The sequence below is a fragment of the Monodelphis domestica genome, chromosome 3 (assembly GCF_027887165.1).
Source record: "Monodelphis domestica isolate mMonDom1 chromosome 3, mMonDom1.pri, whole genome shotgun sequence".
Lineage (NCBI taxonomy): Eukaryota > Metazoa > Chordata > Mammalia > Didelphimorphia > Didelphidae > Monodelphis > Monodelphis domestica.
This window is the reverse complement of record NC_077229.1, coordinates 29518395-29542483: the sequence shown is the minus strand read 5'-3', so window position 1 is coordinate 29542483 and position 24089 is coordinate 29518395. Positions and strand designations below refer to the sequence as shown.

At 44.1% G+C, this 24089-nt stretch overlaps 1 protein-coding gene across 2 annotated transcripts in view; it reads left to right on the top strand.

The window, feature by feature from the left end:
• The window catches only part of WSCD2 (WSC domain containing 2), a 160784-nt gene that overhangs the window by 128599 nt on the left and 8096 nt on the right, over nt 1-24089 (top strand). For both annotated transcript variants that reach the window (XM_007489968.3, XM_007489969.3), the window contains 4 exons: nt 3285-3406; nt 8708-8882; nt 12158-12322; nt 21085-21285. In XM_007489968.3, coding sequence (XP_007490030.1) covers nt 3285-3406; nt 8708-8882; nt 12158-12322; nt 21085-21285 — 663 coding nt within the window. The remainder of the gene's footprint in view (nt 1-3284; nt 3407-8707; nt 8883-12157; nt 12323-21084; nt 21286-24089) is intronic.

Genomic DNA, 24089 nt, shown 5'->3' with positions numbered 1-24089 from the left:
TTGACCCTCACAACTGCCTTGGGGCTTAGTTGCTATTACTATTCTTATTTTACATATGAGGAAACTGAGGCAGGCAATGGTTAAATGACTTAGTTAAATGACAGCTAGGAAGTATCTAAGGGCAAATTTGAACTCCAGGTTCAGTACTCTTATCTATTATTACATCCAGCTGTTTTTATTCTATCCTACTGATAATATTAGCTGACAATTCAAAATCACTCTAAGTGCTTAACTCACATCATCTCACATGAGCTTCCTGATAACCCCAACAAAGTGTTACATGTCTTATTATCCACATTTTACAAATGAGAAAACTGAGGCATGGAGCAATAAATTATCTTGTCTATGGTCCCAGAGCTCATAAATGTTGGTGACATAGTAACACCTAGAGATACAGAAGGGACTTTAGAGATCATTGAGTCCAACCCCTTCATTTTATAGATTAGAAAACCAGGTCCCTGAGAGGGCAAGGGACTTGTCCATGGTCACAGGAATAGGCTTCAAACCCAGGCAGAGCACTCCAGGACTCTATTCACTCCTATTCATGTTTCATTATAAATGCTTCCAACTATGATGCTTGGAATGGATAGACTCAGAGATGTACTTCCCCATGCCTAGAATGCTCTCCCTTTTCACCTCTAAGCTTCCCTGGCTTCCTCAAGATTCAGCTCTAGTCTTACCTTCTGAAGGCCTTTTTCCCAGTCCCCATTGCCTATAATGCCCTCCAACCCTCTCCTCTCCATTCCCCATGCTAACACCTTCCCTCTGAGATGACCTCCCACTTATAGTGTACATATCTTGCAACTGCCTGGTCATTTTCATGTTATCTCCCCTTTTAGACTTTGAGTGCCTTGAGATCAGAGACCATTTTTCCTTCCATTGTATTCCCAGCCTTTATAGCACAATGCCTGGCACATGGTCAGTGCTTTGTTGACTGAGTGCCTGACTTCCCTCTACAGTAAAATCTAGCAGTCTCTCATCCCTGCCCTATTCCTAGGATGGCTTCAGAGTTGGGTAGCTGGGAAACAGTTGAAAATTCCACCAGGCTGCAGGTTCCTTTGCTAGTCACTAAATATAGAGGCTTCGCATTATCTCTGGATCGTTGGGCTAATTCAATTCGCCTCTGATTATAGGTAACCTTTAATAAACCACAGTTCCATGGCCTGGTTCATTCCCCACTGTATTCTTTAACATGGCAGAGCCCAGCCTAATTACCCAGGGGGCTGGCTGCCGTCTTCCTTTCAAAGAGATCTCTTCCCCTGCTCACCTTGAAGCTGGGCTTCGGTGACATGGGAGCAGTCATTGCAAATCCCCAACAAAAGGGATGATAGCATTTCTCAGGTCCTGCCAGGTGGATCGCAGCCGTTCCCATTCTCCAACCCAGCAGGCACCCCAGATCAAAGAGCAGCAGCAGCGGGTCCCCTCTACCTCCCAGATAACCAGGGCCAAGTTGCTTCGAGAGCTGTCCCCACCATGCAGTAAATGCCATATTGACATTTAAGGAATCCAGGTCACTGGGACTTTATCTCTGCCAATCACAATCCCCCCATCTTGAGAGGCCTGTGAGAGGGTTTCTGGGAAATATCAGCATGGGACTGGGCAATCAGAGACCCATAAAATGACAGACCAAAGGAATCTCAGTGGCCATTGACTCTAAATGGAGAAAGAATCCTGAGCTATCCAAGGTACCTGGCATCTTGCTTCTCCAGTCTAACTAAGGACTAACACTTTGGACCTGGATGGCTCTTACAAGTCACTTAATTCCCATGGCACCTTGCTACCTTTCTTTTTTATACTTGCATTCCTAGACCTTAACACAATAGCTGACACATTGGTTATTGTTCAGTCATTTCAGTCATTTCCTATGCTTTATTACAAAATTTGGGGTTTTCTTGGCAAAGATGCTGGAGTAGTTTGTCATTTTGCTCTCTGGCTCATTTGACAGATGAGGAAACTGAGGCAAAGAGGATGAAATGACTTGCCCAGGGTCACATAGCTTATAAGTATCTGAGGCCAGATTTGAACTCTGGGGTGGAAGGCATGCCCAAGCTGGGAATAGAGGACATGTCAAGGCTTGGAGGGGACTTAGAACAGGGGATATCAGAACTAGTCTGTGTCTGAGGACAGGAAATGTCAGGGCTTGGAGGGAGCTTAGAACAGGAGAGGTCTGAGCTAATAGGTATCTTAGAAGAGGGGATGCCAGGGCTGGGTCTTAGAACAGAGAATGTCAGAACTGGGAGGGGCCTTCAAAATTGTCCAATCTAAGGTTTTAGATAGAGCCATTCTAATTGTTTGTGGTTGAAGAAACTGTAGAGAAGAAGGCTGACTTGCTCAGTCACAAAGCAAGAGCTGGGCCTGAGACTCTGTTCTTGAACCAGACCTCAGCCCGTCTCCTTCTGCCCACTATCCAAGCACAGGCCAGTCTGAGCCCAAAGCTCACTCACTCCCTGACCGAGAAGGCCGTGGGTTCCATCCTCATCCCCTGTGCTTCCTTCTCTGGGATAGCTGACAGTGGTGGGCATTGTCTCCATGAATGGGGAGCTGCAGCTGCCAGGGAGGAGAGGCCAGGCTCCTTCTGAGGGGAGCACAAAGCTGGCACTAGAACCTCCAGGTGCTCATCAAATCCCCCAGCCCCCCTCCCCTCCCCCAAGTCTGGCAGCATCCCCAGGCTCTGTCAAATTCAGGACTAATTAGGGGCCCTCATGTCCCCGTAGCCCAAAGTTCTAGAGCAAATCTCACTGTTCTGTTTTGTACCTAGGGCAAAGCTACATCTTCTCTCTGAGGGAAAATGGGGAGAATCCTGTTTGTGCTTCTTCCCTCCCAGGGCTATGAGGAGGAATACATGTGGGAGCCCAGAGTCAGACAAATATCAACTAAGATGAATCAGAATCGGGACTCTTGGGTCCTTGCTGACTTGTGATATCTTTAAATGAACTATTAGATTTCTCTGGGCCTCAGTTTTGCCACTTTTACCTGACACATAGTAGGTGCTTGATAAATGTTTATTGACCCACCAATGAGAAGGGGTGGGAGGAATTTAACTCAAAGGCAATTTTTGGTTCTGACATTCAGTGCTTCTATGGTAAAACAGTACAACTGGGGCTTGGGGAAGGATACCTCAGTTTCATTTCAGCTTTTGCTAAGGATTGCTGTGTGACTTTGGATAAAAGGGTTAACCTCTCTGTGCCAAGTCTTGCACAAGCTTTTTTCTTTTTTTTTTTCTGAACTCACCCTTCCTTTCCAAATCCCCAGTGATTTGTTCCTCTCTCCTTTTGGTCTTGCAGATGGCAGCGCCATATTCCGAGGCTGCTTCCACAGGCCTGACAACCTCTCCTTGGCTTTACCTGTGACAGCCACAATGCTGAACATGTCTGTGGACAAATGTGTCGACTTCTGCACAGAGAAAGTGAGTGGGCCAGTAATACCCAGGGGCAGGCCAATGGGTGTGGGAGGTCTATAAGAGCTGTCCGTGGTAGTGAGGGGGGGGTGGAATGGATACTCCTCCGTGTATGGATGTCTGAGTGAATGGATAGATGAGTATATGAATGAATAGTGTGGTTGCTCAGGCAGTGAGGAGCAAAACCAAGATTCAAACTCAGATCCTTGGACTCCAAAACCAGCCTTCCTTCTCCTGTGCCTTTGGAGGCAGTAAACTGTCCTTCATAAGTTCAGGTCCTCCCTTGAAAGGACTCTTGATTTCCTCCTGTCTGACTCAAATCAAAGCCAGCTGTCTCTCTTTCCCAAGATAGAAGCAAATGTAAATCTTTTGTAAATCCCTCTTCCCCAGGAAATAAAGAAATCCTTGGGGAGGAGGGTATGGGGTGTGAAGGGGGTGGTGATTGGAAGAGGGTATTGTTAGATATTATGGAGGATTTACCATAGCAGAACCAGAAGGGAGCTTGGAATTTAAAACAATTAAAAGGACCTTTAGGGCAGGGAATGTCAGAACTGGGAGGGTCTTGGAACAGGGAATGGCATAGCTGGGAGAGACCTCAGAAAATAGAATATCAGGACCTCAGAACAGAGGATGTCAAAGCTGGGAGAGAACCTAGAACAGAGAATGTCAGAGCTGGGAGGGAATTTAGAACTGAGAAAATCAGAGTTTAGAAAGATTTTCTATAGACCAGATTATCTGTTTCTCATCCTCATTTCAATTCAGATGACCAAACTGAGACCCAGAGAAGGGCAGTCTCTCTCCCAAGGACTCATCAGCCACAAAACCCCATTTAGGACCCAGGTCTCCTGATCCTTGGCGTAGGGCTCTCTCCATTCTAATCACAGAGCCCTTAGTGGCCATCACTCTCTCACATGAGCTCCAACCATCTAGCCAAGTCCATAGAAAATGACACTTCAGGATATAAGGAATGAGGGGAGAAAAGACCGGAGGCCTGGAGTCTAAGGATTATTATCTCATCATAACTCTCATATGGGATTGTGCCACAGGTATTATTATGCCCATTTTACAGATAAGACAATTGGCTCTGAGTTGAAGGGATTTGCCCAGAGTTACGTTTTGCAGTATGGTTAATACATGACAGAGCTGGGGTGTGAACCCAGATCCCCCAGCTCCCCAGAGTCCAAAGTGTTTTCTCCTCCTCCTCCAAGTCCTCTGTAGCTTTCTAGCACAGGTCATCAACAGCAGCCAACACACATCAATGGTTCATACGTGCCCTGGCAAAGAAATGCAACCAGGTATAATTGTGTTGGGCCCTGGGGGAGACATGAAGTTTAGAGAAAAGGTACAATCCCTGCCTTGGAGACAATAGTGTGGTGGGGGAATGAGACTTCAATATATTATTCTGTGATAAGTACCTTAAAGAGAGCTATAAAATGCAGTGCTAAGTGAGGACTGAGGAGGGAAGTCATTCCTGACTGGGAATAGCAGAGAAGGGGACTTTAAAATATGAGCAGAAATTCAATTGATAAAGAAAGGGAGGGAGGACATTTCAGGCAGAGGGCACAGCTTGAGTAAATGCATGGAGGCTATAAAGAATTATTGGGGTCAAAGGGGCATCGAATTTGGAGTTCCACAAGCCTTTCTGTCGTGCACTAACACTTTGAGAACACTTTGCATAGATTATCTTATTTGTCTCATGTGAACCCATAGATGAAGGTAGGGTCTACAGATATTATCATCTCTAAAAGTCAGAGGTTAGGTGTCTTATCCAGGCAAAGAGTAGCAAGAGTCCAAGATGAGATTAAACTCATGTCTCCCTGATACCAAGGCTGCCACTATAAAAAAAAATTTACATTTGTATCATACTTTAATGTTTTGGAGTTGTTTTATATCTGTTGGGTCATTTGAGCCTCATCATAACCCCAGGAGATAAGTACCAAAGTCATTACTATCTCCATTTTACAGATGAGAAAACTGAGCTTCAAAGAGGTACAATCTCTTGCCCAACTTTACCCAACCAGTAAGTGTTAGAGTCAGAATTCATTCCCAGGTCTCATCCAGTTCCAAGTCCAGCACAACCCCCTAAGCCTTGCTGTCACTAAGATTGTTGTTCAGTTGTTTTCAGTAACGTCCCACCCTTTGTGACCTCATTTGTGATTTTCTTTGCCAACATACTGGAGTGGTTGGCCATTTCCTTCTCTAACTCATTTTATAGGTGAGGAAACTGAGATAGAAAGGGTAAAGTGACATGCCCAGGGTCACATGGCTAGGATGTGCCTGAGGCCAGATTTGAACTCAGGAAGATGAATTTGCCTGATTCCAGATCTGGTGCTCTGTGCACTATGGCGCCACCTAGCTGCCCTAAGATTGGGCTCTCCCCTAAAAGAACAGTTCTAAGCATCTAAAAAATGTCTCCCTCCTCTCCTGTCCTCAACAATGAAATCTGAGCCATGACTCCCAGGCACCCAGTTCCAGGCAATGTGGCTGCTCTCTCTGGAGGCTGGCTGATCAAGGTGTAAATAAAGTGGGGGCCCTGATTAACCTGCTACCACCGAGGCCTGGCTGCGAAATTGCCTGTCAGTCCCAGAATGTTCCCTCATAACTCTGTGCTTTAAAATCCCAAATGAGGTCACAGAAGATGCAGTCCCCAGGCTTTTAGAGACCTGCCTCCCAGTGACAAATTCACACATTATTCAGCTGCTGTTGGAAAGAGAAGAATTGAGCAGTACACACACATACACACACACACACACACACACACACAGATGTACATGTATATGTGGGAGGGAAGGAAGGAGGGAGGGAGAGAGAGACAGAAAGACAGAGAGAGAAAGAGAAAGAAAGGAAGAAAGAGAAAGAAAGAAAGAAAGAAAGAAAGAAGAAAGAAAGAAAGAAAGAAAGAAAGAAAGAAAGAAAGAAAAAAGAAAGAAAGAAAGAAAGAAGAAAGAAAGAAAAGAAAGAAAGAAAGAAAGAAAGAAAGAAAGAAAGAAAGAAGAAAGAAGAGAGAGAGAAAAAGAGAGAGAGAAAAAAAGAAAGAAAGAAAGAAAGAAAGAAAGAAAGAAAGAAAGAAAGAAAGAAAGAGAGAGAGAGAAAGAGAGAGAGAAAGAGAGAGAGAGAAAGAAAGAAAGAAAGAGAGAGAGAGAGAAAGAGAGAGAAAGAAGAAAGAAAAGAAGAAAGAAGAAAGAAAGAAAGAAAGAAGAAAGAAAGAAAGAAAGAAAGAAAGAAAGAAGAAAGAAAGAAAGAAGAAAGAAAGAAAGAAAGAAAGAAAGAAAGAAAGAAAGAAAGAAAGAAAGAAAGAGAGAGAGAAAGAGAGAGAAGAGAAAGAAGAGAGAAAGAAAGAAAGAAAGAAAGAAAGAAAGAAAGAAAGAAAGAAAGAAAGAAGAAAGAAAGAAAGAAAGAAAGAAAGAAAGAAAGAAAGAAAGAAAGAAAGAAAGAAAGAAAGAAAGAAAGAAAGAAAGAAAGAAAGAAGAAAGAAAGAAAGAGAAGGAAGGAAGAAAGGAAGGAAGGAAGGAAGGAAGGAAGGAAGGAAGGAAGGAAGGAAGGAAGGAAGGAAGGAAGGAAGGAAGGAAGGAAGGAAGGAAGGAAGGAAGGAAGGAAGGAAGGAAGGAAGGAAGGAAGGAAGGAAGGAAGGAAGGAAGGGAAAGGAAGAAGGGAGGGAGGAGGGAAAGAGAGTGGGAAGGAGGGAAGGAACAAGTGAACAACAATTGGAGGAAATGGAGGCATCAGCATCTGGGGGAATAGGGATAAAAATCAGGAAAGGCTTCAGGCAGAGGGTGTTACTTGAGCTCAGCCATGAAACAAACTAGGAAGTCTGAGAGATGGAGGTGAGGAGGGCTTGCCTTCCTGGCAGAGGAGACCTCCTGCACATGGGTACCTAGGCAAGACAGATAGAATGCCCAGTGTTGGAAACAACAAGGAGGCCTGTGTGTCTCTGAATCTGCCTTTATTCTGTACATGTGAAGCAAGGAAGGAGAGTCACAGTGCTGACCCATCCATCCTTGCCACGATTTACAGTCTATGCACATAGCATGGAGGCACTGAGATATTCAGAGATTTACTTAGGGTCCCATAGCCCATATGAGTCAGGGATGGGATTTGAACCCAGGTCTTCCTGACTGAGGCTAGCTCTCTGTTCATGAAGCCAAGTTGCTTCTCTTTTACTATTCCTATTCCAATTAATTGCTATTACTACTACCAGCTGACATTTACAAAAGAAATTATAATAATAATTCTGAAGAGTGAGCCAACCAAAATGAACTTAAATCTTAATACTTTATTCATCCACAAAAATGTCATTATAACCACATATGCAAAAAAATTAAATAGAGAATGTTCTCAAAGTTTTAAGCTATTAAATGTAAAGCTAGCTAAGAGAAGTTTTCAGTCCATTATTTTTTCAGTCTTGTCTGGTTCTCCATGATCCCATTTTGGAGTTTTCTTGGTAAAAATACTGGAATGGTTTGCCATTTCCTTCTCTAGTTCATTTTAGGAAGAAGAAACTAAGGCAAACAAGGTTAAGTGACTTGCCCAGAGTCATACAGCTTAGCAAGTGTCAGAAATTGGATTTGAACTTAGAAAGATGCGTATTCCTGATTCTAGAGCCAATGTTCTACCCACTGCGCCACCTTGGTGCCCAAGAGAGCAACCCACCCTCTATCAAACAAGATGATGGTAGGGGCAGCTAGATGGTGAAGTGGATAGAGCACCAGGCCTGGTGACAGGAGGTCCTGGGTTCAATTTTATTTTTTTTGAGAATTTAATCAATAACCATTTATTAAGAGTTTATGTGCCAGGCACTGGGAATATAAAGACAAAATTAATACAATATCTGTCCCTCAAAAGCAAGCAGGAACATGTGCATTATACTCACCTAAGTATGCACAAAATAAGTACAAGATAATTGTGGGGGAAGAACTAATGAGTAGATATCTCACTTAGGAGGTTGGCTGCCTTGGAACCAATACTTAGTTTTGATTCTAACATGGAAGGCAAATGTTAATAATAGTGACAATATTAAAAATCATAATGGCAGTATTAATAATAATTGACGTTTACATTAAGACTTGTGAACTGCTTTTGGTACATTATCCCAATGAAGGTGGTGGACATTCTATTAGATGAGGAAGCTTGAATCACAAAAGGGTTAAACTACCCCAAGCTGCCACATCTTCTAAGTGTCTAGAGTGGACTTTCTGAATCCAGTTCTAGTTTGGTGGTGAGAAAAGCACATAGGACCTGAGGTAGACCCCCACTGTAGTGCTGTGTCCAAGACCCAAGCCAGGCTTTACCAATGCCCTTTTGTCTCCCCAGGAGTACCCTCTGGCAGCTCTGGGGGGGAAGGCCTGCCACTGTGGTTTCCCCAATACTCGCTTCCGCCTTCACGATCAAGAAGATGAGCAGCTCTGTGCCCAGAAATGTGGCGGCGAAGAGTACGAGAGCTGCGGGACGCCCAATTATTTCATCGTGTATCAGACACAAGTGCAAGGTAGGCTTGGCCTCTGTCCCCTCCTGTTAGCTGACCTAGCAAGCAGCCAGTGTTGACCACAAGCCTTCTCTCATCCCCCTACCCTCTTGGATCAAATGAGTTAATATGTGTAAAGTGCTTACTTAGCAAAGAGCCTGGGAAATTGTCAGTGCTTAATAAATGCCCCCTTCTTATCCCTCTTTCTCTCCCAGGCATCAAATTACATTGTATACTCTATATAGTTTGTATTTACTTTTCATATACTTATACTGTTGCCTTCCCCTTGCCTCAGTAGAATATAAACTCCTTGAGGGCAGAAGCTGTCTCTTTTTTTATTTTTAATTTAAAATTTTAATTTATTTTTTAATTCAGGAGATGCCTGGCATGGAGTGCTTAATAAATGCTTGTGGAAAGGTAGCTAGGTGGTTCAGTAGACAAGAGTGCCTGGCCTGGTGATAAGAGGCCCTGGGTTCAAATGTGACCTCGGACATTTCCTAGCTGGGTGACCCTGGACCAGCCACCTAATCCCATTTGCCTAACCCTTGCCCTTCTGTTTTAGAGTTGTTACTAAGATAGAAAGTAAGGGCTTAAAAATAAATATATGTTTGTGGAACTGACTTATATCATATGATGGGGAACTCACTACCTCTTATGGCAATGTATTCCACTTTTGGACAGCTCCTTTTGTTAGAAAACTTGTCTTGTCATTCCTAAGTTTGCCTGTTTGCATGTCTCCCCTCACTATTCCCAGTTCTGCCCAAGATATCCACAAATATTCTGGGAAAGAATAATATCAACAATAATAATAAGAATAAGAGGTAACGTGGTCTGGTTGATAGAGAGTCATCTCATCTCACCTCAGACACATGGTCCAGTAGAAAGGCTACTCTGTATGAAGTCAGAGGATCTGGGTTCAAATCCAACCTCTGAGACATCTGAGTAATCTTAATCAAATCTTTTAAACTTCTCTAGGCCTCAGTTTCCTCATCTGTGAAATGAGAGAGTTGGACTAGATGAACACTGAAATCCCTTCCTTCTAGAACCCAATCCTAGATAAACCAGCTAGGTGTTCATGAATGAATAAATAAATAATTATTTATTAAGCTTTCACTATGTGCTCATAGAGGTAGCTATGTGGCTCAGAGGTTGAGTCAGAAAGAGCTGAGTTTGAATCTAGCCTCAGACACTTCCCAGCTGAGTGACCTTGGGCAAATCACTTAACCTCTATATGCCTAGGAGGCAGCTAAATGACTCAGTAGAGTGCTGGGCTTAGAGTCAGGAAGGTCTGAGTTCAAATTGGACCTCAGATACTTCCTAGCTGTGTCACCTTAGGCAAGTCACTTAAATCCTCATTGCCTAGCCCTTACTTACCACTCCTCTTCCTTGGAATCAGTATCAATTTTAAGACATAAGGCAAAGGTTTAATTTTTATTAAAATTAAAAAAATAAAAAGAGAGTTTACTAGCCATGTGACCTAATTATGTGTCTGATCCCAACTTTCATAGGATTTTAACCATCCATTCTTTCATTGGATCCATAAGCCAGGTAGAGTGGGAGCCCATTAGACAGATGAGAAGATAATATAAGAGAGGATACCACGATTTTCCCAGGGTCCCATGGCTAATCGATGAAAAGGCTGGAGAAGAACTAGATGTCTGAGGGTTCACAGACTCACCCAGTTAGATGCTGGACAGAAGCCAGCTCATGTCTATGTTTACCAGATGTCCGACACGTTTCCTCCTGCCTTCCTATTCCTCCTGACCCCAGGTGGGCCATGTTGTACAGCCTGCCCCCAGCCTGAAATTCCCTTCTCTCATTCCTACTGTATGGAAGAGCCAGCCAGCCTTGGCAAGGAATCAACCTACCTGCCATGGACAGCTGTGGGGGAGGAAGTACATCTTTGTCTCCTCATCTTGGCTGCCTTTTCCTGGTTTTCCATGGGTTCCCATGAGGCCGCTGGAAAGTTTCTTTCTCTCCTCTCTTCTGATCATGGATCACTTAAGCCTCTTCATAGATCTTATAATGTAGCTCATCAGAACAGACAGGGGCTTGAAAGAGAAGATGTTAGACCTAGGAAGGGCTTTAGAACAGAGAATGATAGAACTAGGAGGAGATTTAGAAGAAAGGATGTCAGAGCTAGAAGGGAGCTTAGAACAAGGATTGTCAGAGCTGGGAAGGAGCTTAGAACAAGGAATATCAGGGCTAGGAGGGAACTTAGAACAAAGAATGATAGAACTAGGAGGAGATTTAGAAGAAAGGATGTCAGAGCTAGAAGGGAGCTTAGAACAAGGATTGTCAGAGCTAGGAGAGTCCTTAGAACAGGGAATGTCAGAGCTGGAAGGGAGCTTAGAACAGGGAATGTCAGAGCTGGGAAGGAGCTTAGAATAAGGAATGTCAGAGCTGGGAAGGAGCTTAGAACAAGGAATATCAGGGCTAGGAGGGAACTTAGAACAGGGAATGTCAGAGGAATAGAAGGGAGCTTAGAACAGGGAATTGTTGAATTTAAATTAATATCCAATAACTCCAAGTATTATATTTTATAAGATTTATTAATAATCACTTGAAGTAGAAGAAATAAAAGAACAAAATACAAAACTTAAGTATGACCATGTGTGTGTAAACTTCTCCTGCCTGGCACTTGCCCAACCTCCAAAATCCAAGTTCCTGGGGGGAAAAAAAGAAGGTGGAGCTACACAAAACTTATATCTTCCCTGTTAGTTTTGTAATGTAGATATGTGAAAGGGATTCTGGGAGAGAGAGTCCCTGGGGAGCAAATTCTAATTACACAGAATGTCAGAGCTGGGAGGGAGCTTAGAATAGGGAATGTCAGACTTGGGAAGAGCTTTAGAACAGGAAATGGTAGCACTAGGAGGGGATTTAGAAGAGTATATGTCAGAGCTAGGAAGGGCCTTAGAAAAGAGAATGTCAAAGAACACTTAGAACAGAGAATGTCAGAACTGGGAGTGATTTTAGAACATAGAATACCATATCTGATAATCAGAAAAGACCTTTGAGATCACCTACTCCATCATCTTCCTTTTGGGTCTAAGGAAAGGATCCCAGTGAGCTGAAGTGACTTGTCCAATGGAACACACTTGGTCTATGTGGCAAACTTGTCTCTCCTGAATCCTTCTTTAATGTCCTCTCTGTCTACCCATCCCCTTTCTCTCTAAAGAATGGACCATCTGTTTTCAAAGATCCTATGCTCTGCCACCTCCCCTACCTCCCTCTCCAGATCTTCAGCATCAACTTCCTTCCTCCACTGACCATAGACTCTGCCTGTGCTATGTTTGCAGACAATCGCTGCATGGACAGGCGCTTCCTCCCAGGGCAGTCCAAAGAGCTCATTGCCCTGGCCAGTTTCCCAGGTGCAGGCAACACCTGGGCCCGGCACCTCATCGAACTCGCCACTGGTTTCTACACGGGTAGCTACTACTTTGATGGCTCCCTCTACAACAAAGGTGAGAATGGACATTTAGAAGGGCCTTTTAATTGGTTGAGGGAGGAAGGAGGAAAAAAGAAGGTGGAAAGAATGGGTATTTCTTTAAGAAGGAGGCCATGTTGCTGGGATAAAGTCAAGGAAGACATTGAAATACTGCTTAGAGTGCTGTGGAGTATCAACTTGGAACTTTGGCATGCCCTTAGAGGGCTTAGAAGCTAATAGTAATGGGGGCAGCTAGGTGGCTCAGTGGATTGAGAGCCAAGCCAAGTGACAGGAGATCCTGGGTTCAAATCTGACTTAAGACACTTTGTAGCTATATGACCCTAGGCAAGTCACCTAACCCCACCCCCCCGCTTAGTGGGTTATAGAGGTAATAATATTAATAATTAAAACAATTGAGTCTAACATACATAGTGCTGTATGGTTTGCAAAACACTGTGCCTTATTTCATTGGAAGCTTACAATAACCTTATGAGGGAAGTGCTATTGTCATCATCCCCATTTTATAGATGAAGAAACTAGAACTCAGGATAAGTGATTTGCTCAGCCTCTGCTATGCTGCTTCTCATGAGTCCAGTTAGAGAACCTGGTTAAGGACTTGAAATGACTGAAGATGATGTCTGATCTAATTACTTCTGGTGACAAATGACTCACTACTCCATGAAGCAAACAACTCTCTGTAGAAAGAGTCATTGACTGTTAGAGAATGGCTCTTTATGGAAAACCCAAAGGGCAACGAAAGTAATGGAAAAGGAAAATAATAGTTTAAACAGCAGAATTGGCCAAATGGAAAGAGGAACAAAAATTCAATGAAGAAAAGAGTTATTTAAAAATTAGAATTGGGCAAATAGAAGCTAATGACTTCTAGAAACATCGTGACAATAAAAAAAATTGAATGAAAAAACAAAATGAAATATGAAGTATCGCATTGAAAAGACAACTGACCTACAAAATAAACCCAAGAGAGACAATCTAAGAAATAATGGTCTAATGAAAGTCATGATCCCTTCCCCCCCAAAAAAAGCATAGAGATCATATTACAAGAAATTATCAAGAAAAACTGCCCTGATATTAATAAACCAGTAGATAAAATAGAAATTCAGTCAATTCACCTGTCACCTCCTGAAACAAATCCACAGATGACAACTCTCAGGATTATTATAGCCAAATTCAAGAGCTCCCAGATGAAGAAGAAAATACTCCAAGCAATCAAAAAGAAACAAATAAAATATCATGAAGTCACAGTCATGATTACATAAGACTTAGCAGCTTCTACATTAAAAGATAAGAAGGCTTGGATTATGATATTCTGGAAGGCAAATGAACTAGGTTTACAACCAAAATCAGCTATCCAGCAAAAACTGAATATATTATTTTTACAGAGAAAAAAATGGCCATTTAATAAAATAGATTTCCAACTGAAAACCCAAAGGGCTCTTGTTTCCCTCTATGATCTCTGCTTTTCTAGGACCCAACAGAACAGGTCTATTCCCTTTTCCCCATAAAGTGCTTGGGTTTAAGTCTTCCTTTTACTTCTTGCTATCTGTGTACTCTTGGACAGACTATTTTACTTGTCTTTGCCTCAGTTTCCTCATATGTAAAATGAAGGGAATGAGGGGGGCATGTAGGTGGCTCAGTGGTTTGAGAGCCAGGTCTAGAGATGATGTCCTAGATTGAAATCTGGCCTCAGACACTTCCTAGCTGAATGACTCTGGGCAAGTCACTTAACTCCCTTTACCTAGCCCTACCCTCTCTTCTGTCTTGGAACCAATAGGGTTTAAGAAGGTAAGGGTTTTGAAAATAATTAATTTTTTAAAATAAAAGAATGAAGTCTCTGCTGGGTTGGGTTCTATGATCCCTTGATGAGACAGGCTAGCTGTTAAATAAAACCTTGCTGGAAACTATCTGGACCTTTGGCTAGGCACTTAACAGCTTGTGTTACATGGGGAGGTTGACCGATTATAAGAGGTACAATGAGCGCCTAGGAAACTCAGGCTACTATCTGTCTCCCCCTTGCCTTGAAGACTCTGTGAACATCTTATTCCAGTGTCATATTCGTTGTCTTTTTTCATTCTGGAACCTGTGATCTTGTCAAGTCACACCAGTGTGTCAAGGAAGTTTATCCCCTCCCTCTCCTCAGTAACTTTACCTGTCTATTAAACAAACCTGACATACCACAGTTGTGCCAGGGTTGCATCGGTGTATGTTCTGTACATCAATAAAAGTTAAGGTTTGGGGCAGAACCAGGGGAAGACCGACGAGAGTACCACGGGAGAAACACAAGGAGAAGAGACAGAGCAGGCAGGTGAGGGGGAATGAGGAAGAGACTGGCAGGCTAGTACCACAAGGTCGGGTTACTTATAGGAACATTGTCTACCCTTCCAAAAAACCTTATAAAATATATAAAATATAAAATATAAAAAAATATAAAACTTATAGGAACATTGTCTACCCTTCCAATAAACTATATAAAATATAAAAAAGTACCACAAGGTTGGGTTACTTATAGGAACATTGTCTACCCTTCCAATAAACTTTATAATATATATATATGGGTAGAAATAATATTTATTTTAATTATTATACCAGAGACTAGTGTTCCTTGCACTATACACTTCCCTCTAAATGGAGGTGAAGAAGAAAGTATATTCTCCCATCATCTCCCCCCTCTTCTCTTTCCCATTCTCTCTTACTCTCCCTATCTTTTCTGAGCGAGAACTAGAGAGAGGGAAGAAGGGAGAGGGAGAGGGAGAGAGACAGAGACAGAGAGAGACAGAGAATGAGAGAGTTCTCTCTATACCACTTTCTGTTCTCCCCTTCCTCGGGCTCCTGTTCATCTTCCCTTTTTCTAATCTCCCTTCACCCTCCCTTTCCTGACCTCCTTCCTTTATCATTCTTTCCTATCTCTCTCCTTATTTTTCCTTTCTTCCTCTTCTCCCCTTCTCTCTCATGCCTTCCCTTCCTTGTTCTCTCCCTTTCTTTCCCTCTTTCATTTTCTCTCTCTTCTCTTTCTCCTTCTCTCTCTTCCTCCCTTCTCTTTCCACTCTCTTTTTCTCCCCTCTCCCCTCCCCACTGATACCCAAGAGACTGAGTGCTGAGCTAAGATCTTGGTTCTGTTCAGACCATGATCCCAGCAGAGCAAGATGCCTGCTAGGCAGGCTCCTAAGGAGAGATATGAAGGACCTCACGCTGGCTACTAGGTGAATAGCAGAGCTCCCCCTGCCATGATCTGGAAGAGCCTGGGAGCTGGCTATCTTTCACCCTGGCTGACACAGAAGAGTAATTTACTACATTAATATTATGCTAGGAACAAACGCCATTTTTCTGCCGCCAAAACTCCTGGAGGAACAGCAGTGGCAAGGATACAGTGATGTCAAAGCCGGACCCCCTGCTGCAGCCAGCACAGCAAACAATATTGAGGCCTGAGGCAGAGTTGGAAAATCTCCTGATCCAGGGCCTTTTGCTCATCACAGCCCAGCTCAGTTGTCAGGACACTCGAGCTCCTGGCTCACAGCTATGCCCTTAGTCCCATAGGACAGTTGGGATGTTGCATCCATTCCAGGCACCATATTTCAGGAAGGGCAATGACAAACTAGAGAGGGAAGGACAGCCAGGATTGGGAAGTGCCTCAAGCATGTGCTCCATGGGGATGGGATGAGGGATGGAAATATGGGAAAGAGAAGCCTCAGAAGGAGAACATGAGAGCTGTGTCTTCAAATATCCACAGGCTGTCACAGAAAGGTGGTACTAGGCTGGTCCTACCTGTACCCAGAAGAAAAGATCAAGAGTAATGGGTATAATTTACAAAGAGTGGAAAAGAAGGCAGCTAGGTGGCTCAGTGGATAGAGAGCCAGACCTAGAGAAAGGAGATCCTGGATTCAAATCTGTCCTTAGATACTTCCTAGATGTGTGACCCTGGCCAAGTCACTTAACCCCGTTGCTTAGCCTTACCACTTTTCTGCTTTGGAATCAATACTCAGTATTGGTAAGAAGGTAAGGGGTTTGGGGATGGGGGACGGGGGACGGGGCACAGTTAAAGTAAAATAAAAACTCTTTAATAAGGAAAAATGTCATTAATGAGAGCCCCCATCACCTCAGACATATCCAACAAAGGAAGGTGAGTTGGCCCCTTCTGAGATATATTGTGGAGAAGATTCCATTCCAGTATGGGTAGGAGTAGATAACCACTGGGCTTCCTTCTGCACCTGGGATTGTCTCATCATAGGATCCTATGTCTAGAAGTCCAAAGGGACCATGGAGGACCCCGGTTCTGATCCTCTCATTTTACAAAACAGGAAACTGAAGCTTAGCAAAATAAAACGACAGAATCACAAGGCTTTCGATACAGAGCTAGTAGGGAACCTGGGAGGCATCCAGGCCAACCCTCCCTTTTTACAGATGAGGAAACTGAGACTCAGGGAGTTTAAGTGACTTCCTCAAAATTACTCTAGAAATCAGCACTAGAGGTGAGATTTGAACCCAGATCTTTTTTCTCCCAAGTTGGTCCTCCTTCCAGTGTATCACAGAGATTAAGTCAACATGTGTATCTGCCTCATTCAGTAGAGGGATTTCAGTGCACATTTTAGATGAAGAAATGAAGGAGTCAAGGAGCCTGGATGAGCACTTGCTGGAGATGTAATAGATGTGATCCTCAACTGGCCTTGCACATTGTTGCTCAGTTGTTTTTCAGTCCTGTCCAACTCTGTGATCTCATTTGGGATTCTCTTGGCAGAGATCCTCCAGGGGTTTGCCATTTCCTTCTCCAGCTCATTTTACAGGTGAGGAAACTGAGGCAAACAGGGTTAAGCTAAAGGTCACTCAGCTAAGAAGTGTCTGAGGCCATATTCGAACTCAGGTTCTCCTGACTCCAAGCCTGGTGCTCCATCCACTGAGCAACCCAGCTGCCCCATAAATGTAGAAAAGAAGTTTGTACTAGACATTTGTGCCTGGTATCTTAAGGCACTCCTGGGTCTAAATCTTGTAAATGACTTTCCCAGGGTCATCCAGCTTCTAAGAGGCAGAGTGAGGATTCATCCTGCAGCCTCCAGATCCCTGGGGGAGTTCGCGCAGGCTCTCCCATCCCACCCCGCTTCCCCTCTTCCTTCCCTCCCCTTCCTCTTCAGGCAAGTTGATAACCAGATACACAAAGCAGGAGATGCTTTCCCCTTTGATGCTAGAAGGAAACCAAGCAGCGTCTGCTGGCTTGATGAGAGAGAATTAGAGCCTCCCTTTCACATTTGACCTGGACCCAGCCTGTGGGAGGCCTGGGGTTCTGGCTGGTTCCCCAGTGTTTCTGCAGCCTATCCGGCCCCTGGGGCTTAGGGATGAGGCTTCTAAGCCCAGCCTCAGTAGGGCCAGAAGAGAAATGGCTGGGGAGGACCGTTTGTCTCTCTCCCTGCTTGCCAGACCATGTTACCCCCGAGGACAAGCGATTCATCTTAGGACACACACAGCACATGAAGGAAATGCCACTCTTGGAGCTGTCTGTCTATGTTACACAGAATCGGAAAGTGGCAGAGCTGGGAGGGGGTTAGATCAGGGAAGGTCAAAGCTGGGAGGGGGCTTAGAATGGGGAATATTAGAGCTGGGAGGGGGCTTAGAACAGGGGATGTCAGAGCTGGGAGGGAGCTTAAAACAGGGAGTGTCAGGGCTAGAAGGGAGGTTAGAACAAGGACTGTCAGCACTGGGAGGGAGCTTAGAACAAAGAGTGTCAGACCTGGAGGGAGCTTAGAACAGGGGATGTCAGAGCTGGGAGGGAGCTTAAAACAGGGAGTGTCAGGGCTAGAAGGGAGGTTAGAACAAGGACTGTCAGCACTGGGAGGGAGCTTAGAACAAAGAGTGTCAGACCTGGAGGGAGCTTAGAACAGGGGATGTCAGAGCTGGGAGGGAGCTTAAAACAGGGAGTGTCAGGGCTAGAAGGGAGGTTAGAACAAGGACTGTCAGCACTGGGAGGGAGCTTAGAACAAAGAGTGTCAGACCTGGAGGGAGCTTAGAACAGAGGATGTCAGGACTGGGAGGGAACTTAGCACAGGGAATGTTAGAACTGGGAGGGGGCTTAAAATGGGGTGTCAGGACTGGGAGACCTTAAAACAGAGAACATCTGGGGTGGAGGAGCCCTTGGGCTACAGAATGTCAGGGCCGGGAGGAACCTTACAACAGAACATATCAGAACTCTAAAGGAACCTTAGAGGTCACCTTGACTAACCACTTCATTTTGCAGATTAGGAAACTGAGGCCCAAAGGTGAAATGACTTTCCCTGGGTCATACAGCAAGTTAGCATTAGAACAAAGACTAGAGCCCAGGTCATTGCCCTCCCCACTAGGCTATGCTGCCTCTAGCATTGGTGATAGAATTTAATTGCAGAAGCAAACTATTTGGAGTTGCTGTCTTCCCTTCATGCCCCTTCCAAGCTGGGATAGACCATTGGCCACACACATAATAGAAAAGAGCAGAAAATGGCCATAGTAAGCCAGGCCACTTCTTGAATACACTGAGAGCCCAGACTAAAGTCCAGTGTGCCTACTGTGACCTAAATTTTAGGGTGCTAAAGGCAGGGTCTGCCACTTCGAACCCCAATTTAAGGATGGTGACAGAGCAAAGTAAATACTATTTTATGAAACTTTAGGCAGCCCATGACACAATGCAAAATCTTAGATCTGAAGGATCTCAGTTCAAATCCTATCTCTTCTCACCAATGGTATGACTTTGTACAAGTCAGGAAAACTCATAATCTGCACTTGAATGAGCCACCACACACATAGGATATCCCATCTCCATATATTTGCCTCTGCCATTCCCATTCCTGGGATGCCTTTGCTCCCCATGTCCACCTCTGAAAATCTCTAGTTTTCTTTAATAATGAGATGAAGCATCACCTCCTACATGAAGCATTCCCTAACCTCTCCAGCAGTTAGTCAGTGTCTCCCCTCTCAAGCAAACAAAACTAAAAATTACCTTGTAGTTTGTATTAACTATTTACGCCTGTTGTACTTTCTGCAATAAAATGTAAGCCCCTTGAGGGCAGAGTCCCTTTTATTTTTGTATTCTCTGTGTCCTGTCTGGGACAGTGCCTGGTACTTAGTAGGCATTTTAAAAATATTTGTTTTATTTCTAAATATTTGTTTATGCATATTTGCTTGATTAGTGGATCCAATTCATTCAGATCCATATTAAGGGCTTCCTGTATGCCAGTCGTTGCCCTCAGTGTTGGAGATACAAAGACAAAAATAGAAACTATTCCTACCCTCAAGGAGATTACATTCTACTGGAGAAAATGGCATGCAAATAGTTCAGGCTATAGATGATAATTTGAGGAGGAAAGAAAGAATGTCAGCAATCAAAGGGGTCTGGTTTCCTCTAGAAGGTGGCATGTGAGGTGAACCTTGAAGGGATACCAAAGGCAAAGGTGAGGAGAAGGAGCATTTCAGGAAAGGGAAGCAGTTTGCGCAAAGGAAAGAGATAGGTGGCTCAGTGGGTTGAAAGCCAAACCTATAAAAACTGGGACTCTAATGCACTGCTGGTGGAGTTGTGAATTGATCCAACCATTCTGGAGGGCAATTTGGAACTATTCCCAAAGGGCGATAAAAGACTGTCTGCCCTTTGATCCAGCCATAGCACTGCTGGGTTTGTACCCCAAAGAGATAATAAGGAAAAAGACTTGTACAAGAATCATAGCTGTGCTCTTTGTGGTGGCCAAAAATTGGAAACTGAGGGGATGCCCATCAATTGGGGAATGGCTGAACAAATTGTGGTATATGTTGATGATGGAATCCTATTGAGCTCAAAGGAATGATGAACTGGAGGAATTCCATGGGAACTGGAACAACCTCCAGGAAGTGATGCAGAGTGAGAGGAGCAGAGCCAGGAGAACATTGTACACAGAGACAGATACACTGTGGCACAATTGAATGTAATGGACTTCTCTACTAGCAGCAATGCAGTGATCCAGAACAATTCTGAGGGACTTATGAGAAGGAATGCTATCCACATCCAGAGAAAGAACCGTGAGAGTAGAAACATAGAAGAAAAACATATGATCAATCATGTGCTTTGATGGGATGGGATTGCTCTACTGCAAATATCAATAACATGGAAATAGGTTTTGAACAATGATACATGTATAACCCAGCAGAATTGCTTGTCAGCTTCAGGAGGGGGGAGAAAGAGGGAGAATCATGAATCATGGAACCATGGAAAATTTTTCTAAATTTAAAAAAAGGAGGAGGAAAAGAAAGCTAAGCCTAGAGATGGGAGATTCTGAGTTCAAATCTGGCCTGAGACACTTCCTAGCTGCATGACCCTGGGCAAGTCACTTAACCCCCATTGCTGAGCCCTTAATGGTCTTTTGTCTTGGAACCAATACACAGTATTGATTCTAAGATGGAAGGTAAGGATTTTTTTTAAAAAGAAAGAGATGGGGAATGGAATGCTTGTAAGGGTACACCAAGTGGACTGGTTTAGCTGAAAAGGAGAGGGCATAAAGGAGAACAATATGACATAAGACTGGCAAAGGACACTGGAACTAAATTGAGCCCAAGAGTTTGTATTTTATCCTAGGGTTAATAGGGAGCCATGGAAAAATGTTGAGATAGGGAGTCACATGCAAAGACTTGTGCTTTATGAAAATGGTGAGATAATAGGTATGAGAGCCCTCCTATAACCAGAATGTGCCAAGCTATTATTGCTGGTAAGACAGTTGAAAATGCTGTTGAACCAATGACAGGGGACCAGTCCCCCTGTCTCACTATTAATGATTCTCTTTGTCTTCTTCTGGGGAGCAGGGTTTAGGGGTGAGAGGGACCACTGGAGGAGTGGGCGCACCATCTGCATCAAGACCCACGAGAGTGGCCAGAAGGAGATCGAGGCCTTCGATGCCGCCATCCTGCTCATACGGAACCCCTACAAGGCCCTCATGGCTGAGTTCAACCGCAAGTATGGTGGCCATATTGGCTTTGCCTCGCAGGCCCACTGGAAAGGCAAAGGTAAGGCCCCATGCAGGGTCAGGCTTCCCATCCCATCTCCAAGCAGGTCTGAAACAGGCTCAGAAAATCGGGCATGGAGGGGGGGGCAGGAGCTCTGGGGCTAGTGCGGGGTCCTCGGCCATCTGTGGAGTGTGCACAGAGCAGGTAGCTATGGGATGCCGGGTCCTTTCTATGACAAGCTCATTTCAAATACTCCTCCTTCGTGTGGACACTGTCTGTTTAACTCAATCGCGTTTGTTAGCCTCTTTGCCCTCTTGTAAGCCACCTCTTCTGAGCACCCCGGAGCCCCTGTGGGTGATGGGGCTTCCTCCAGGCCCCCCGGAACCCCCCCACTGGGTCCCAGCTGCTCCAGAGTCACCACCCTCTCTGCAGTGCTGCTCAAAAGCATATTGTGGATGCAGTTAATTATAGCAATTTCCTAATTGCTCCCATGAAACCAATGCCATTGGAAAGAGTTAAAAATCTCGAGCTTCGGGGAACATCTGCTCCCCTCCATTCCACTCCTCTTTAAAGGCAATGGCTGCTGCATCCTGCAACCCCAGAGAGCTCCCTGCCGGATTCCCTCCCCAGCGGGAAGGGAGATGGGGATGGGCTCAGGCAGGGCTGGGGGGAAGTTGAGGGTAAGAGCCTGAGAATGAGGCCCTAAGAAGGATCCCCAGAGAGCATAGAACATATCTGGGGAGAGCTAAAAGGGGCCTTAAATTCATGAGAAGCTCAAAGCTGGTCAGAATCAAAGAACAGGGAATATCAGAGCCGGGAGGGGCCTTGAACAGGGGATATCAGAACTGGGAGGGAGCTTAGAACAGGGAATGTCAGAGCTGGGAGGGGGCTTAGAACAGGGAATGTCAGGGCTGGAGGGGGCTTAGAACAGGGAATGTCAGAGCTGAGAGAGGGCTTAGAACATGGAATGTCAGGGCTGGGAGGGAGCTTAGAACAGGGGACATCAGGGCTTAGAGAGAGCCTAGAACAGGAAGTGTCAGAGCTAGGAGGAAGCTTAGAACAGGGGGTGTCAGAGCTGGGAGGGGACTGTGATCTGTAACGTTCTACACAGCATCAGCTTTGTAGGCTGGTATTGTTCTTAGAAATAAGTAATTATCTATAGTGATCCTCCACTGTACTGTATCCCCTTCCCATGTTTCCCACTCTGGAATGGCATCAAGACCTCTCCCTGACAAATAATGGCAAGGTGGACAATGCAGGAACATGGAACCTAAGCATTGAGGCCCCCATTCTTGTACATGCTCCTTATTCCCTTTGGCAACAAACCCCAAAAATCCCTCCACCTGAATTTGGAAAGGGAAATGCTAATTGACCAGACCCCAATAAATATGGCAACCCTGATCCACAGAGTGGGGTGGCTCCACTCTTCGGAGGAAGCTGCCACCCTATAGCAGAGTTGGTACTCTATACAAATGAGGAAGCTGAAACCAAAGAGGGACCATAGATTTATGGCATCTAGTTCTACTCCCCTCATTTTACAGATGGAGAAACTGAGGTTAGAGAGGGATCATAGATTTAGAGCTACAATAGACCTTATAAACCCAACCTCACTCATCTTTAAAATGAAGAAACTGAATTTAGAGAGGGATCATAGATTTAGGGTTTGTTGTTGTTCAGTCATTTTACTCATGTCTGAATCTTTGTGACCTCATTTGGGGTTTTCTTGGTGATATGGAAAATTGATATTGAATTATTTTATGATATTGAAAAATTGATATTGAAAATATTATAATATCAATGATATCATTAATATTAGTATACTTAATAACATAATTATTAACAAATATTAAATATATTGTTAATGCTATATTGAATAATACGATTATGACATATATAAAATATTGCTTCATATAGTTACAATATTGAATTTTTTTTTAAAGAAATTATGCCCCCTTAATATTCTGGAGTTTGCTATTTTCTTCTCCAGCTCATTTTATAGTTAAGGAAACTGAGGCCAACAGGGTTAAGTGACTTGCCCAGGGTCACACAGCTAGTAAGTATGGGAGGCCAAATTTGAACTCAGGTCTTCCTGACTCAATGCCTAGTTCTCTCTCCCCTGTGCCACCTAGCTGTCCAAGATTTAGAGTTACAAAGGACTTTATGGGTCATCTAGTTCTACTCTCCTCATTTATTTTTATTGGGGGGTGGGGTGTTTCAGTTACCTGTAGAAATAATTTTCAACTATTGTCTTCTGACATTTTATAATTCAAAATTTCTCCTTCCCTACCTTCCTCCCATTCCCTGAGGTGGTAAATACTCTAATATAGGTTATACCTGGACATTCCTACAATATATATTTCCATATTTCTCCTATTCCCCTCATTTTACAGAAGAATAAACTGAGGCTAGAGAGGGTTCATTGATTTAGAGCTACAAAGGAACTTCAGAGGCCAACTATTTCAACCCCCTTCATTTTATACATAATGAAACTAAGACCTAGGGAAAAGACTAACCCAAGATGATACAACTAGAGGTGAAAGTCAAACCCAAGACCTCTGAGTCTAGAATCCATGCTCTTTCCATTCTACCTGGCTTGTCCAAGATCACATGAATAAGTAAACAACAAGGCTGAGTTTTGAACTTGGGTCCCTTGACTCTTATGCCAGTCCTCTCTCCATAACCACCTCTCCCTTCTGTTTAAAGGTCCAAAGGCTCTCTGCTTCCAGAGTCCAGTCCTTCCTGAGTTTCATCAATAAGGAGAAGGGCCAGTCTGGAAAGTCTCAATAGTACTGGACTTTGCAGCAGGCTGCCCTCTCTCAGGGATAGTGCATGCAGCTGTTGGAGACACAGCACTGCCTCTCACC